The sequence below is a fragment of the Glycine soja genome, chromosome 1 (assembly GCF_004193775.1).
Source record: "Glycine soja cultivar W05 chromosome 1, ASM419377v2, whole genome shotgun sequence".
Classification (NCBI taxonomy): domain Eukaryota; kingdom Viridiplantae; phylum Streptophyta; class Magnoliopsida; order Fabales; family Fabaceae; genus Glycine; species Glycine soja.
Window position 1 is genome coordinate 37,300,688 of NC_041002.1, and position 15,999 is coordinate 37,316,686.

A 15,999-nucleotide genomic window follows, 5' to 3' on the forward strand; every position below is an offset into this window, starting at 1 on the left:
TGCATTGATACAAGTACCTTATCAACAGATCTAAAATTGATTGAATATATGAACTAAGTTCGACATAATAACAATGTGTTCAAGGTCATCAAGCCAGTCTTCAGATCCCTATCAAATAAATTTAAAATTATGTGCATGCTACATAACTACAATTATGTGCAATCATCAGGTCCACGATAAGAAAAAGAGACTCTGAAAAACACATGATTGGAGAGACAACAACATTTCAATTCCATCACAGTCAGAATTTGAAGCATCAAGAGAAAGAAAAGAACAAACTAAGATTTGAAACATAAAATTGGTTCAGTTTAAAAGCTGAAAAGTTAAAGAACCAAATTGAATGATATTTTATCTATCAAGTACTTAAATAATAGATTTTATATTACAGCCACTAAATTAAATAAAACCCTACATACCAGAATGCCAATGAGCTTGCCATTCAAGGAGATAGAATTGTTAAGAATTGTGAATTGACAGTTATAAAAAATGATACAATAAAAAAACATACACTTGAAAGGAAATATGGAAGTGTCCTATAGAAAATAGTTTCAGCTTTCCTCCCTTGGTTTATTAACTTCATTATTATTGATGTTGGTCTCAGAATTGACTTGCATCTCAAGTAATTTCTGTTCTTCCTCCTCATTTTCCTGTGCACTCACCTGTTTTGCAGCCTTTGGCTTGCTAGTTGATTGCTGATACATGATCCCACCTAGCATACAAATCAGAAGACCCACTGTACCCACCCATGTTGAATGCTTGTCCCATATTACCAAATTGATCACAACAGTCAACAGTTTGTTCACTATACCAAGGACAGTAAATCCTGTTGCAGAAATTGCCCTGCGGCAAGAAAATCCGAAGAAAGAAATTGACAGACCAAACAGACATGACAATCCCACGGGCAAAATGACTTGGAATGAGTGCCAATCAGACTCATCTTGGATCTCATGCTTAATCTTCTTCAGCTCACCCATAATCAGCAGCTCCAACGGAAAAAGCATAAGAGCCTCGAGATTATTGTACAACACAAGACCCCATGTGTTCAAACCAATCGTCATAACCACATGCTTTATGTAAACAAAATCTATAGTCATGCTAACCAAGTATGCCAAAGCCCAGGTGTATGCCATGAAAGTAAACTGATAATCCGTGACCACATAAAGCACGCTGCCGGCAAAGATGGTGCCCAGGGAGGCCCAAGTCTTCCCCGATGGCCACGGCTGGTGCAAGAACAGTGTCTCCCCAACCGCAACAAACAAGGGAACAACTGAGCGGAACACGATAAATGTGTCAACATTGGCATGGAGGAGCAACTCACTATTGGTGAAAAGCGACAGGTAAAATATTATCGCCGCGGGCAAGAACTGCCACATGGTCATAAGGTCAAGGGGGTCATGCTCAAGGAGCTTAAGCCTGCCGAAAAGGAGGACCCCGGCGGCACTGGTGAAGTACTGCAAGGCGGTTAGGGCACCAGGGTATGGGAATTTCATGACAGCCCATTTGTTGATTATGGAAAGCAAAGATGCAGATAAACAGTACCCAGCAGCCACACCATACACTGAAATTTGATGCACCAATGAAGTGTACCAATTTCCCTCACCATCACTCACATTCACATTCACACTCACATCCTCTTTCACATCCACACCCTTTTGAACAGTGAGGTTATTACTAGGGTTTTCCACGTCAGTTTCTTTAGACATCTGAACAAACCCCAAAATGACGCGCTATTGACATCAACACAGAAATTTTATAAGTAAAAAATGCAGATCTGTTTTAAATGCCGTGTGACGCATAGTATTTTGAGGCAGGAATGTGAACAGTGAGTGAAATCAAAAGGCACGATGTAATGTATTGTTGTGAAGCAATGAGCAAAGTGAGAGAGAGAAAGGTACTTACCAGAATCGAATGAAAGAGAGGTTCGTCGTTGTCGTGTCGCAGACCACAGAACCCCTTCTTTAGTTCTGTTTTCCTCTGAATCTTTTCTTCACTTGATTCATCCTTTGGTTTTGTTCACTTGCCGTGCCATCCCAGTGCTAATTAAATTATTCACAGTAAAACCTTGTTTAAGTTAGTAAAAAGTAATTTACATATTTATCGATTCAGGACATATCGTAGATGTACATCATCTTCAAAATTAATGTTAACTATAAAATTGTATTAAAACGTGTACTTTTTATTTAAAATATAGTATAATTAAGACTTAATATTTGTTTTGTTTGTCTAATTTATTTTTAAAATTCAATTTGATTTTCTTAATTTTTTTTAAAAAAATTAATTAGATTCTTCAGTTTTTAAAAAGGAATCAATTAGATTATTATTTTTGGACGTTTCAATTAGTTCCTTTATTTTTTAAAAATAAGTTAATTTGATCCTATTTTCTTTTATATGTTAAAAAAATTAAAAATAAGATAAATTTGATTTTAAATAGAGTCTTTATCCTCGAAAAACTGATGTAACTGTTTTAAGAGCTTTTAACTGTTTTCATTTTCTATTTTAGGCAACCAAACAAGGTCACACCATCGGTAATTGTTGCTTCCTTCGTTTCTAATTATAAGACTTTTTTAATTAATTTATATTTTTTAAGAAAAATAATTAATTTAGTTAATCATATTAAATTTATTAATTAATTGTACTATTATTTTAAAATTATCATTTTCTTATCTTTTTATTTATTTAATTATTTTTTTATTAATGTTTAGAAAGAAAATAATTAAATAAAAATATATAAGAATAAAATAATTAATGTATTTAAAAATTAAGAAACATTTTATAAAAAAGAACAAATAAATTTCTAAAAAAATCTTGGAAGAGAAAGTAGTATGTATGGTTTAAAATATTGAGGTAGTATTCTGCATGGAATTCCACTACTTTTTATTCGATACACAATTGGACTCTTCATAATTTTTTGAATAAATATTTAAGCCGCATTAAGAAATATATGGATGATAAAGTTTTATCAATAATTTTTCATTTAAAGAACGAATTTAAAAAATTGAAACATTCATATATTTTTTATGAACTTTCTCCATATGGAATCAAATGAACTTTCACACTGAAATTCCACGACCACAAGACTATGTAGTCCAAATAGTCATATGATAAAGGAAACAAATTATAGATACTTCCATAACAAAACACAACAATAACTAGGTATTAGCCATGAAATCCAGCAACAAGTAACTCTTACTAGTCTTCTGTCATCTCATACACACACTTCAATGATAAAGGAAGAAAACTAAAAGAACCAGAAAACTCAAAAAACATATTCAACGAACACGAACATGCATATATCAACAAAGGATATAGGGAGAAGACTTAAGAAGATGGAAATGCAGAACTGAGGAACTCATCATCCTCACAGAAACTCTGCAATCTCAACATTCCAAAGTTACGCAGATACATACTAATAGAGAAGAGAAAAATCTTACATAAGTTTGTGCTTATCCTTAGCTAAAATCACATCGTTCAACTTGATATCATATTTGTCACACGAATTTAGAACCATAAGATCTGATTTGTCTCGTCCTTTTCTTTTTCAGATTCATCAACAAAGATAAATGTGAACAAAGAGTTAGGAACCTAAATCGAAGAGTGAGATTTCGGAAACAAGTTGACCTAAAAAACCTTGTGCGAAATATTTTGGAAACAATAAATGTATGTGAAACTGAAAGTGAGAGTGCAAGAGAATGAGAAAACGCTTTGGAATGCAGAGTGCAAGAAAATGCTTCCAACTACATCTGAAACAAACACAACCAAAGAAACATGAAGACAATAGTGCAAAGAGTAGGGTCATGCAAGATGCAAGAAAATGCCTGGTCAAGGCCTTGTGCCACTGCCTCCTCTCGAGCTCCCTGTGGAACTCGTCGTACTCCGTAACAAACAAATTAATGTTCCTCTCCGGAAGAATGTTCCGAGAGTGAACGTTCTGCTCATAACGCTTCCAAGCGACCTTGGAAATAAATCTGGTAGTATTGTATGGTTCTCGAGGTTAGAAGGCAATTGCTTTCCTCTTCCTAGAGGCCATCTGCATCAAAAGAATCACAGAAATTGAAATTAGACAGGTTTTATTCAAAACTGAAAACAGAAAAATGGACTGGGTGCTTAGTCAGACAGACTCACTTAGCGTGCCTTCTGAAAATAACAAGATACGCTAAACGCATAGGGTGCGCTTAGCGTGGCAACATAAAAGTAAAGACTCTGGCTAAGCAAAACACACTCGCTTAGCTGACATAGCACAATGGCTAAGTGAGCGAGACAGACTCACTTAGCACGGCTCAATACACAAGCTTAGCACTAGTTAGCGCTTAGCCCAACTTGACTACTGGAACATAATTGGCTTAGCGAGGCTAGCTCGCTAAGCCTTATTCAAAAACAGAGAAGAAATTGCACTTAGCGAGCATGACTCGCTTAGCGCATGAACAAAATTTCAGAACACTAAATTGCCTTGGGCTTAGCGAGACTGACTCGCTTAGCCCAGGTTTATTCATACCTCAAGGGCATGGTGGCTTAGTGAGACTGACTCGCTTAGCCGCCAACAGAATACCAAAAGCCTCATAGACTCTGATCTAGATAAACTAACTCGCTTAGCGTGGCATGCCGGCTTATACGAACTCAGAAATAAAACTAGAAATTTAAACACTCGCTAAGCCTAAGTGTAGTGGCTTAGCGAGTTCATCAGAAAACCCAGAAATTCATCCAAATTTGATGAACTCGCTTAGCGAGTACATAAAAATTTCCAGAAAATAATGGGGCTTCACAGCCCCTCTTATCCAGCCACTTTCAGGCCTCAAAACTTCAACCAAAACACCACAAATGAACCTACATTACCTATGAAACTAATGCCCTAACAAAATGCTATCAAACAACTAAACAATGAACATCAACTGTAGAAGCAAGTTTCATGATGAATCAAGATTGATTCAAGGAGTTTTGATGATAACAAACATGATGACAAAAAGCTCAAAAGTCAAGATCACTTCATGATAACAAAGATGATGACATTCAAGAATAAGTTCAAGATTGAGTCAAGAACACTTAAGGATCAAGAGGAAATTTGATTTCAAGAATCAAGAGAAGACTTAATCAAGATAAGTATTAAAAAGTTTTTCAAAACATTAAGTAGCACAAAAAGTTTTCACAAAATCATTACCAAAGAGTTTTACTCTCTGGTAATCGATTACCATGTGGTTTTAAAACGTTAAGATTTTCAAAATTCAAAATGAAGAGTCACATCTGTTGATGTGTAATCGATTACACCTTTATGGTAATCGATTACCAGTGACTGTTTTTGAAAAATTCATTTCCAAAAGTCACATTTCTTCAAGTGACTTGTTTCTGAAGATTCTTTCAAAAGTCATATCTTTTTAAGTTATTAGTTTTAAAGGAATTGCCAAGAGTTACAAGTTTTGACTTGAGTCATCAAGAAACTATAAATATGTGACCTTGGCATGAAACATTTGAGCAATCTCATTCAGATCCATCATCTCTTTCAATCATTCTATCTTTCAATCTATCTTTCAACATCTTCTTTCATTTCTTTCAGAACTTTCTAATTTCATCTTCTCTTGATCTTTTGAAAAGTTTTTGTTCAAAACTTTTTCTTCCAAGAAAAGTTCTTTGTTCAAAAACTTGTGCTATTCATCTTTTTCATTCCCTTCTCCCTTTGCCAAAAAGAATTTGCCAAGGACTAACCGTCTGAATTCTTTTTGTGTCTCTCTTCTCCCTTTTCCAAAAGAACGAAGGACTAAACGTCTGAATTCTTTTGTGTCTCCCTTCTCCCTTGTCAAAGAATTCAAAACGACACAGTCTAAGAATTCTTTTGATTCTTCCCTTTCCCATAAACAAAAGATTTCAAAGGACTAACCGCCTGAGAATTCTTTTGTTTCCCCCTTCACAAAGTTTCAAAGGACTAACCGCCTGAGAACTTTGTCTTAACACATTGGAGGATACATCCTTTGTGGTACAAGTAGAGGGTACATCTACTTGGGTTGTTGACTGAGAACAAGAGAGGGTACATCTCTTGTGGATCAGTTCTAATGGAGGGTACATCCACTAGGTTGTTCAAAGAGAACAAGGGAGGGTACATCCCTTGTGGATCTTTGCTTGTAAAAGGATTTTTACAAGGTTGAAAAGAAATCTCAAGGACCGCAGGTTGCTTGGGGACTGGATGTAGGCACAGGTTGTTGCCGAACCAGTATAAAACTCTTGTGTGTTTGTCTTCTTCTTCTTCCCTACTATTTTAATTTCCATTGTGCACTTTAATTTCCGCTTTTACTTTTGGTTAAGTTTATTTTCTATTCTTTATTTTCTTAACAACATAGTAAAGGCCTAAGAAGAGTAAATTTTTAATTAGTAAAGGTTTGGGAATAATTAATTCAATCCCCCCTTCTTAATTCTTCCGAGGCCACTTGATCCAACAAGTGGTATCAGAACAGGTATCTTGTAGAAAGTTTAACAACTTCAAGATTCATGGCCTCTTTAAATTCTTTGTTTTTCAAAAGTATTTTCAGGAATAGGTTATTCCAAGATCATGATGAAGACCAAGTCAACTTGTGTCTCATGATAAAATCTCATGACAACAATAAAGAAGAATCTGTAAAGGAAGAAGTGGTACATCGACAGTGGATGTTCTAAGCATATGACGTGAGATGTATCCAAATTTACAACCATTTCTCCCAAGAAAAGTGCACATGTTACATACGGTGACAACAATATCAGTAAAATCTCAAAAGAGGTAACATCTAAGCCATCTCTATGAATTAAGGTATGATTAGTATTTTCTGTTAAGTTTTTTTTTGGCTAATAGAAAATAATTGTTGAAATTGTTTGATTGTGTTTACAATGTTTAATTAACTATATTTAGTTCTAATTTTGAAATTGTAGAAGCAAAGCTTCATGATGAATCAAGATTGATTCAAAGATGTTTTGATGATAACAAAGATGATGACAAAGGTGATGACAAAAAAGGTCAATCAAAGAATGAGTTCAAGATGTTCAAGATAGAATCAAGAACACTTCAAGATTCAAGAGGAAAGTTGAAGAACACTTCAAGATTCAAGAGGAAAGTTGATTTCAAAATTCAAGACTCAAGATTCAAGAATCAAGAGAAGACTTAATCAAGATAAGTATGAAAAGGTTTTTTTCAAAAAATGAGTAGCACATGGATTTTTCTCAAAACATGTTTACCAAAGAGTTTTTACTCTCTAGTAATCGATTACCAGATTGTTGTAATCGATTACCAGTAGCAAAATGGATTTGAAAAAGTTTTCAAATGAATTTACAACGTTCCAATTGATTTCAAAAAGTTTTAATCGATTACAATGTTTGAGTAATCGATTACCAGTGCCTTTGAACGTTGAAATTCAAATTTAAATGTGAAGAGTCACATCCTTTCACATAAAAGCTTTGTGTAATCGATTACACTGATTTGGTAATCGATTACCAGTGATTGTTTCTGAATAAATCAAAAGATGTAACTCTTCAAATGGTTTTTGACTTTTTCAAATTGGTTTTAAGTTTTTCTAAAAGTTATAACTCTTCTAAATGGTCCTCTTGACCAGACATGAAGAGTCTATAAAAGCAAGGTTTTGTTTTGCACTTTAGAAAAACTCCAATCATTCTTATAAAATCCTTTACAAGCCTTGAATCTCTTTGAACTTCTTCTTCTTCTTTGTGCCAAAAGCTTTCCAAAGTTTTCTGGTTTTCTAAACCTTGAAAACTTGTTCTATTCATTCTTTTCATCTCTTCTCCCTTTGCCAAAAAGAATTCGCCAAGGACTAACCGCCTGAATTCTTTTTGTGTCTCTCTTCTCCCTTTTCCAAAAGAACGAAAGACTAACCGCCTGAATTCTTTTGTGTCTCCCTTCTCCCTTGTCAAAGAATTCAAAACGACACAGTCTGAGAATTCTTTTGATTCTTCCCTTTCCCTTATACAAAATTTTTCAAAGGACTAACCACCTGAGAATTCTTTTGTATCCCCATTCACAAAGTATCAAAGGTTTAACCGCCTGAGATCTTTGTCTTAACACATTGGAGGGTACATCATGTGTGGTACAAGTAGAGGATACATCTTCTTGGATTGTTGACTGAGAACAAGAGAGGGTACATCTCTTGTGGATCAGTTCTAGTGAAGGGTACATCCACTAGGTTCAAAGAGAACAAGGGAGGGTACATCCCTTGTGGATCTTTGCTTGAAAAAAGATTTTTACAAGGTTGAAAGAAATCCCAAGGACCACAGGTCGCTTGGGGACTGGATGTAGGCACGGGTTGTTGCCGAACCAGTATAAAAACTCTTGTGTGTTTGTCTCCTTCTTCCCTACTCTTTTACTTTCCGCTATGCATTTTAATTTCCGCTTTTACTTTTGGTTAAGTTTCTCTTCTACTCCTTATTCTCTTAACAACATAGTAAAAGCCTTAGAAGAGTAAATTTTTTAATTAGTAAAGATTTAGGAATAATTAATTCAACCCCCCTTCTTAATTATTCTGAGTCCACTCGATCCAACAGAAATATGTATGATTAATTGAATTTTGTTTGAATTGATTAATGCTTGAATTGCTTATGTATTGTTTCTAAGATGATTAGATTTTGTTAAAAAAATGTTTTGACATGTTAGAATAATTGAATTAAGTAAATAATTACCATGATATGTGTTTATGATTGTTATTTGATACTTAAAATTTAGTGTTTAATTAATCGATTACAGTAGAACAAACTTAGTTCTATAAATTGAAGATAAGTTCAAAATTATTTGATTATGTTAAAATTTATTATAATTAATTAACTATATTTAGTTTAAATAATTTCAATATACATGATTGATTTTTTGTCTTTGGTAATTGTGTCCAAGTAGTTGGAAGTTTGAAAATTAAAATTTGGAAGTTATTGGAAGTTGAAAGTTGAAAATGGAAGTTATTGGAAGTTGAAAGTTGAAAATAGAAATTGGAAGTTGAAAATGGAAGTTAGTGGGAGTTGAAAGTTGAAAATGGAAGTTGAAAGTTGGAAGTAGAAGTTACTGGAAGTTGAAATTTGAAATTTAAAATTTAAAATTTAAAATTTGAAATTTGAAATTTGAAATTTGAAATTTGAAAAAAAAAATTGAAATAGAAATTATTGTGCATAGCTAGTTGATTGTTAATTAAATTTAATTAATTTGAAATGTTTGATGATTGATTGTGTTTGAAAGTTATTATGATTTTTTATTATATTTAAAGGTTATGTTGATTAAGATAGTGAGTATGTATTTTTTTATGGGTGCAAAATAGTTTGTTTTAATGTCTTTCTGTTATGTGTTTAAACTTGATTATCTTGTTTACTTATTTGATACTTAGTGAATTATGTTTTGAAACTTTATTAGTACTTTATTTTCCAAAAGTTCAAAACTTGTTAGTTGCTTTATGTGTTATGGTTCTATTTGGTATTATGTTTTATGTATATATGTTTTATTTGAATATTGTGGATGACTTTCTAGTTTATTTGATGTAATGAATGAAGTATTGTCTTTCTAAGTTTGATGAATGGTTAAGTTATCTTGTTTGATTGTTTTCTATGTTTTATATGTCTTACGTACTTTGACTTTTTGTTGATGCCAAAGGGGGAGATAAATAGGGATTAAATCAAGAACTCACATAAGTAATTAACTTAATTTCAAGTGAAGCATAAATTCAAAAACAAAGGGGGAGAATATGGAGAAGTATGAGAGTGATTGACTAGGAAAAAAATGTGTGTATGTGTTTCTTGATTTCAGAGTTGTCATCATCAAAAAGGGGGAGATTGTAGAAGCAAGCTTCATGATGAATCAAGATTGATTCAAGGAGTTTTGATGATAACAAAGATGATGACAAAAAGCACAAAAGTCAAGATCACTTCATGATAACAAAGATGATAACATTCAAGAATGAGTTCAAGATTGAGTCAAGAACACTTCAAGGATCAAGAGGAAATTTGATTTGAAGAATCAAGAGAAGACTTAATCAAGATAAGTATTAAAAAGTTTTTCAAAACATTGAGTAGCACAAGAAGTTTTCACAAAATCATTACCAAAGAGTTTTACTCTTTGGTAATCAACTACCAGTGGTTTTAAAACGTTAAGATTTTCAAAATTCAAAATGAAGAGTCACATCTGTTGATGTGTAATAGATTACACCTTTATGGTAATCGATTACCAGTGACTTTTTTTGAAAAATTCATTTCCAAAAGTCACATTTCTTCAAGTGACTTGTTTCTGAAGATTCTTTCAAAAGTCATATCTTTTTAAGTGATTAGTTTTAAAGGAATTGCCAAGAGTTACAAGTTTTGACTTGAGTCATCAAGAAACTATAAATATGTGACCTTGGCATGAAACATTTGAACAATCTCATTCAGATCCATCATCTCTTTCAATCATTCTATCTTTCAATCTATCTTTCAACATCTTCTTTCATTTCTTTCAGAACTTTCTTATTTCATCTTCTCTTGATCTTTTGAAAAGTTTTTGTTCAAAACTTTTTCTTCCAAGAAAATTTCTTTGTTCAAAAACTTGTGCTATTCATCTTTTTCATTCCCTTCTCCCTTTGCCAAAAAGAATTTTCCAAGGACTAACCGTCTGAATTCTTTTTGTGTCTCTCTTCTCCCTTTTCCAAAAGAACGAAGGACTAAACGTTTGAATTCTTTTGTGTCTCCCTTCTCCCTTGTCAAAGAATTCAAAACGACACAGTCTGAGAATTCTTTTGATTCTTCCCTTTCCCATAAACAAAAGATTTCAAAGGACTAACCGCCTGAGAATTCTTTTGTTTCCCCCTTCACAAAGTTTCAAAGGACTAACCGCCTGAGAACTTTGTCTTAACACATTGGAGGATACATCCTTTGTGGTACAAGTAGAGGGTACATCTATTTGGGTTGTTGACTGAGAACAAGAGAGGGTATATCTCTTGTGGATCAGTTCTAATGGAGGGTACATCCACTAGGTTGTTCAAAGAGAACAAGGGAGGGTCCATCCCTTGTGGATCTTTGCTTGTAAAAGGATTTTTACAAGGTTGAAAAAAAATCTCAAGCACCGCATGCTGCTTGGGGACTGGATGTAGGCACGGGTTGTTGCCGAACCAGTATAAAACTCTTGTGTGTTTGTCTTCTTCTTCCCTACTCTTTTAATTTCAGCTGTGCACTTTAATTTCCGTTTTTACTTTTGGTTAAGTTTCTTTTCTATTCTTTATTTTCTTAACAACATAGTAAAAGCCTAAGAAGAGGAAATGTTTAATTAGTAAAGGTTTAGGAATAATTAATTCAACCCCCCCTTCTTAATTATTCTGAGGCCACTTGATCCAACATCAACACAACATGAAATCAACAATTCTCAAAGCAAACACAACATGGCTTCTATCCTAGGGTTCAAAAACAGAAATTAAAAAGTAAAATCAGAAGTACTTACTTGGATTGCAGAAGTTGGTAAGCAGAGATGAGGGCAAAAGAAGCAGGAAAGCAAGGTGAGGACAGTGCAGGTATGCAGTAAATGCCAATGATGGGGAAGGAAGTTATAAGTTTTGAACAAAAGGTAACTGCCTAAGGTAGTTACATCTTATTTTTGGCAAGTTTGATTGTCTTGCTTAGCGCGAGTGACTCGCAAAGCAAGCACTCAGTGACGTTTGAATTTTCAGATTTTAAATTCATTCGTTTAGCGGGACAGGCTCGCTTAGCCTAATTCGAGAATTAGAAACCCAAGAAGGATTTGGGCTTAGCGCACAAATGCACGCTTAGCGAGTTCTACAGCTCTGATTGGTCTACAACTTGTTGGATCGAGTGGCCTCAGAATAATTAAGAAGGAGGGTTGAATTAATTATTTTTAAACCTTTACTAATTAAAAAATTACTCTTCTAAGGCTTTTACTAAATTGTTAAGAGAATGAGGAGTAGAAGAGAAACTTAACAAAAAGTAAAAGCGGAAATTAAATGCACAGCGGAAAGTAAAAGAGTAGGGAAAAAGGAAACAAACACACAAGAGTTTTTATACTGGTTCGGCAACAACCCGTGCCTACATCCAGTCCCCAAGCGACCTGCGGTCCTTGAGATTTCTTTCAACCTTGTAAAAATCCTTTTACAAGCAAAGATCCACAAGGGATGTACCCTCCCTTGTTCTCTTTGAACCTAGTGGATGTACCCTCCACTAGAACTGATCCACAAGAGATGTACCCTCTCTTGTTCTTAGTCAACAACCCAAGTAGATGTACCCTCTACTTGTACCACAAAGGATGTACCCTCCAATGTGTTAAGACAAAGATCTCAAGCTGTTAAACCTTTGATACTTTTTGAATAGGGATACAAAAGAATTCTCAGGCGGTTAGTCCTTTGAATACTTTTGTATTAGGGAATGGGAAGAATCAAAAGAATTCTCAGACTGTGTCATTTTGAATTCTTTGACAAGGGAGAAGGGAGACACAAAAGAATTCAGGCGATAAGTCCTTTATTCTTTTGGAAAAGGGAGAAGAGAGACACAAAAAGAATTCAGGCGGTTAGTCCTTGGCGAATTCTTTTTTGGCAAAGAGAGAAGAGAATGAAAAGGATGAATAGCACAAGTTTTCAAGGTTTAGAAAACCAGAAAGCTTTTGGTACAAAGAAGAAAAAGAAGTTCAAAGAGATTCAAGGCTTGTAAAGGATTGTAATGAAATGATTGGAAAAGTATTCAAGATCCTTGAAATGCAAAACAAAGCCTTTCTTTTATAGACTCTTCATGTCTGGTCAAGAAGACCATTTAGAAGAGTTATAACTTTTAGAAAAACTTAAAACCAATTTGAAAAAGTCAAAAACCTTTTTGAAGAGTTACATCTTTTGATTTATCAGAAACAGTCACTGGTATCGATTACCAAATTAGTGTAATCGATTACACAAAGCTTTTGTGTGAAAAGATGTGACTCTTCACATTTGAATTTGAATTTCAACGTTCAAAGGCATTGGTAATCGATTACAAAAACATTGTAATCGATTACAGCTTTTTGAAAATAATTAGAACATTGTAAATTCAATTTGAAAACTTTTTCAAAACAATTTTGCTACTGGTAATCGATTACAACAATCTGGTAATCGATTACCAGAGAGTAAAAACTCTTTGGTAAAGGGTTTTGTCAAAAACTCATGTGCTATTCAAAGTTTTTTAAAAAACTTTTTTAATACTTATCTTGATTGAGTCTTCTCTTCATTCTTGAATCTTGAGTCTTGAATCTTGATCTTGATTCTTGAGATCTTGAACCTTGAATCTTGATTCTTGTCTCTAGACTTTCTTCTTGAGTCTTGAATTCTTCTTGATTCTTATCTTGAACTCTTGAATTGTTCTTGGTTGATCTTTGAGCTTTTTGTCATCACCTTTGTCGTCATCTTTTGTTATCATCATTGTTATCATCAAAACACCTTTGATTCACCATGAAGCTTTGCTTCTACACAACTTTCGCTATGCGGGATGTGGCCAGCTTAGCAAATTAAATGCCTCATGATGCAGTAGTGGGGCCACGCTTAGCGAGATGGTCTCGCTCAGCGCAATGCCATTCCAGAGAGGGATTTGGGCTTAGCAGGTATGACCCGCTGGGCCCAATTAATATGGGAGTCCAGGCAAAGATGTTTGCGTGCTTAGCGCACAGCTGTGCTCAGCGAGACTATGCGTTGCGCTTAGCGAGCTGACTCGCTTAGCCCAATTCCATTAAATGCAATTCCATAGAGGTTTTTGGGCTTAGCGCAACTATCTCACTTAGCGAGACCCTTTCCGCCAATGGGTAAGGGTTGGTGCGCTTAGCGTGAGTGATGACTCGCTCAGCGCATGAAGGATGATTCGCTTAGCGCATAGGGCGTGCTGAGCCAGTGGATGACTGAAAAAAAATTCTGAGTTATTTCTCATCCACGGTTTCAGAGAAGCTTTAGCAACCCCTTTTATCATACAAAACATGGTGATGACTTACTCTAGAAATCACAAACAAGTTGAAACCTAACTATATGCAATGATTAAGAAAATAAAAGAAAAAGAGCTGGGTTGCATCCCAGTAAGCGCTTCTTTAACGTCACTAGCTTGATGCATATTACCTCAAGGGTCTGGAGCAATCTTGGTTCTAGCCATCAGAACCATCTCATTCTCAACTTCATCCACCTTAGCACAAACATTCCGATCAAGTGAGTGCTTCTCTGCATCAAACAAATCAAATGTGATCTTTTATTCCCATTTGCAGATTACCTTTCCCCATATCCACCACACAATTGGCGGTTAACATGAAGGGACGACCCAAAATCAACAGGATTTCAGCATCCTCTTCAATATCCATGATCACGAAATCTGCGGGGAGGGTAAATTGTCGCACCTTGACCAAAACATCTTCAACCACGTCATAAGGCCTTGTAATAGAACAATCTGCCAGCTGTAATGTCATTCTTGTTGGCATAATTTCCAGCTCTCCAATCCTTCTACACATGGAGAGAGGCATCAAATTTATGTTGGCCCCCAAATCAATGAGGGCTTTCCCAACAGACACTGCACCAATAGAGCAAGGGATTGTGACACTCCCTGGATCCTTGTATTTAGGTGGAAGGATTCTTTGGATAACAACACTGCAGTTTCCCTCCACCATAATATTATCACTGCGGATATATTTGCCCTTCTTGGTCAGCAAATCTTTCAAAAACTTGGAGTAAAGTGGCATTTGTTGCAAGGCTTCTCCTAAGGGGATAATTATCTCCAATTTCTTAAAGATGTCAAGGAAACGAGCAAAGTGTCATTCCTTGTCTTTCTTGGACGGCACCAAAGGATATGGTGCTTCCTTCCTTGAATATGAGACAACCTCCTTCTTCTTTTCTCTGGCTAACTCACTCTTTGTCTTCTTCTCTTTCTCATTCTCTCTTTTTTTTTCATTTTTTTCTTCTTTTTCTTCTTCTTCCTCATCATTTATTTTTTTCTCCCTCACCTGATATTCTTCTTTTTCTTTTTCTTCTTCTCCTTCAGCTACTAACTCTTGCTCATCACTAGTCCTCCCTTTATCTTCCACCATGGTTACCTTCTTGCTTCTAGTCATGACAGCCTAGTATTCTTCTTTGGGATTTTTCTTAGTATTGGCTCCAATACTTCCAGAAGAATTCTCAGCTATTTGCTTAGCTAGTTGTCCTACTTGAATCTCTAGGTTCTTTATGGTAGACTTTGTGCTCTTGTGATTGGACATAGAAACTTGCATGAACTGAGCCAAAGTCTCCTCCAACTTGGTTGTTCTCTCATAAAGGCTAGGCCCTTGGTTTGAGGCCTGTTGGATGGTCCACCTTGGTCTTTGTTGAATTGGTTTCCAGGATGAGACCTCTATTGCCCTTGATTTTGATTAAAATTAGAACCTTGCTGATAACCTGAAAATCCACTTGCATTAAACCTTGGTCTATGCTGATTTCCCATATAATTCACCTCCTTTGTAGCATCATCAAGGGGTATACAACAACTAGATTCATGTGCTCCTCCACATATGCTACAACAACCAGAACTACTAAATATGAAGGTTGAGTCGCTTGTAATTGGGTTGGCAACTTACTAAGAGTTTTCGTCAATGATTCTAGCTGCTTAGTTAATAGCTTGTTTTGCGCCAACAATGCATCTTGTGAAGAAAGCTCTAACAGGCTTCTCTTTATGGGTATATGAGTTCGATCACACAAAATAGCATGATCACTAGCAGCCATATTTTCAATAAGCTCCTTAGCTTCTTCGGGAGTCTTCAATTTAATTTTTCCACCAGCAGAAGCATCCAATAACTGCTTGGACTGTGGCCTCAACCCATCTATAAAAATATTCAATTGAATCGGCTCGGAGAATCCATGAGTTGGTGTCTTCCGCAGCAAGCTACAAAATCTTTCAAGTGCTTCACTCATGGATTCATCTAGAAATTGATGGAATGATGAGATAGTTGCCTTGTCTTCAGCTGTCTTGGACTCAAGAACATACTTCTTCAAAAACTTTTCTACAACCTCCTCCCAAGTCTTCAAACTGTTTCCCTTAAATGAGGGCAGCCACCTCTTTGCT

At 35.2% G+C, this 15,999-nt stretch overlaps 2 protein-coding genes across 3 annotated transcripts; both read right to left on the reverse strand.

Annotated features, from left to right (window-relative positions):
* Positions 1–262: 262 nt before the first annotated feature.
* Positions 263–2,052, reverse strand: LOC114415444 (GDP-mannose transporter GONST3-like). Of its 2 annotated transcripts, none has more exons than XM_028380132.1 (2): positions 1,900–2,052; positions 263–1,703 (listed from the first exon to the last, which is right to left on the reverse strand). In XM_028380132.1, the coding sequence occupies exon 2, from the start codon at positions 1,701–1,703 to the stop codon at positions 549–551; it is 1,155 nt and encodes a 384-aa protein (XP_028235933.1). In that variant the 5' UTR covers positions 1,900–2,052; the 3' UTR covers positions 263–548. The 2 variants fall into 2 exon arrangements, with proteins under 2 accessions (XP_028235933.1, XP_028235923.1); XM_028380122.1 differs by having other exon boundaries at positions 263–1,727; positions 1,900–2,031.
* Positions 2,053–14,037: 11,985 nt separating this feature from the next.
* LOC114370257 lies at positions 14,038–14,647 on the reverse strand. The gene is made up of 2 exons (XM_028327587.1): positions 14,185–14,647; positions 14,038–14,135 (listed from the first exon to the last, which is right to left on the reverse strand). The coding sequence occupies exons 1-2, from the start codon at positions 14,645–14,647 to the stop codon at positions 14,038–14,040; spliced, it is 561 nt and encodes a 186-aa protein (XP_028183388.1).
* Positions 14,648–15,999: the final 1,352 nt, after the last annotated feature.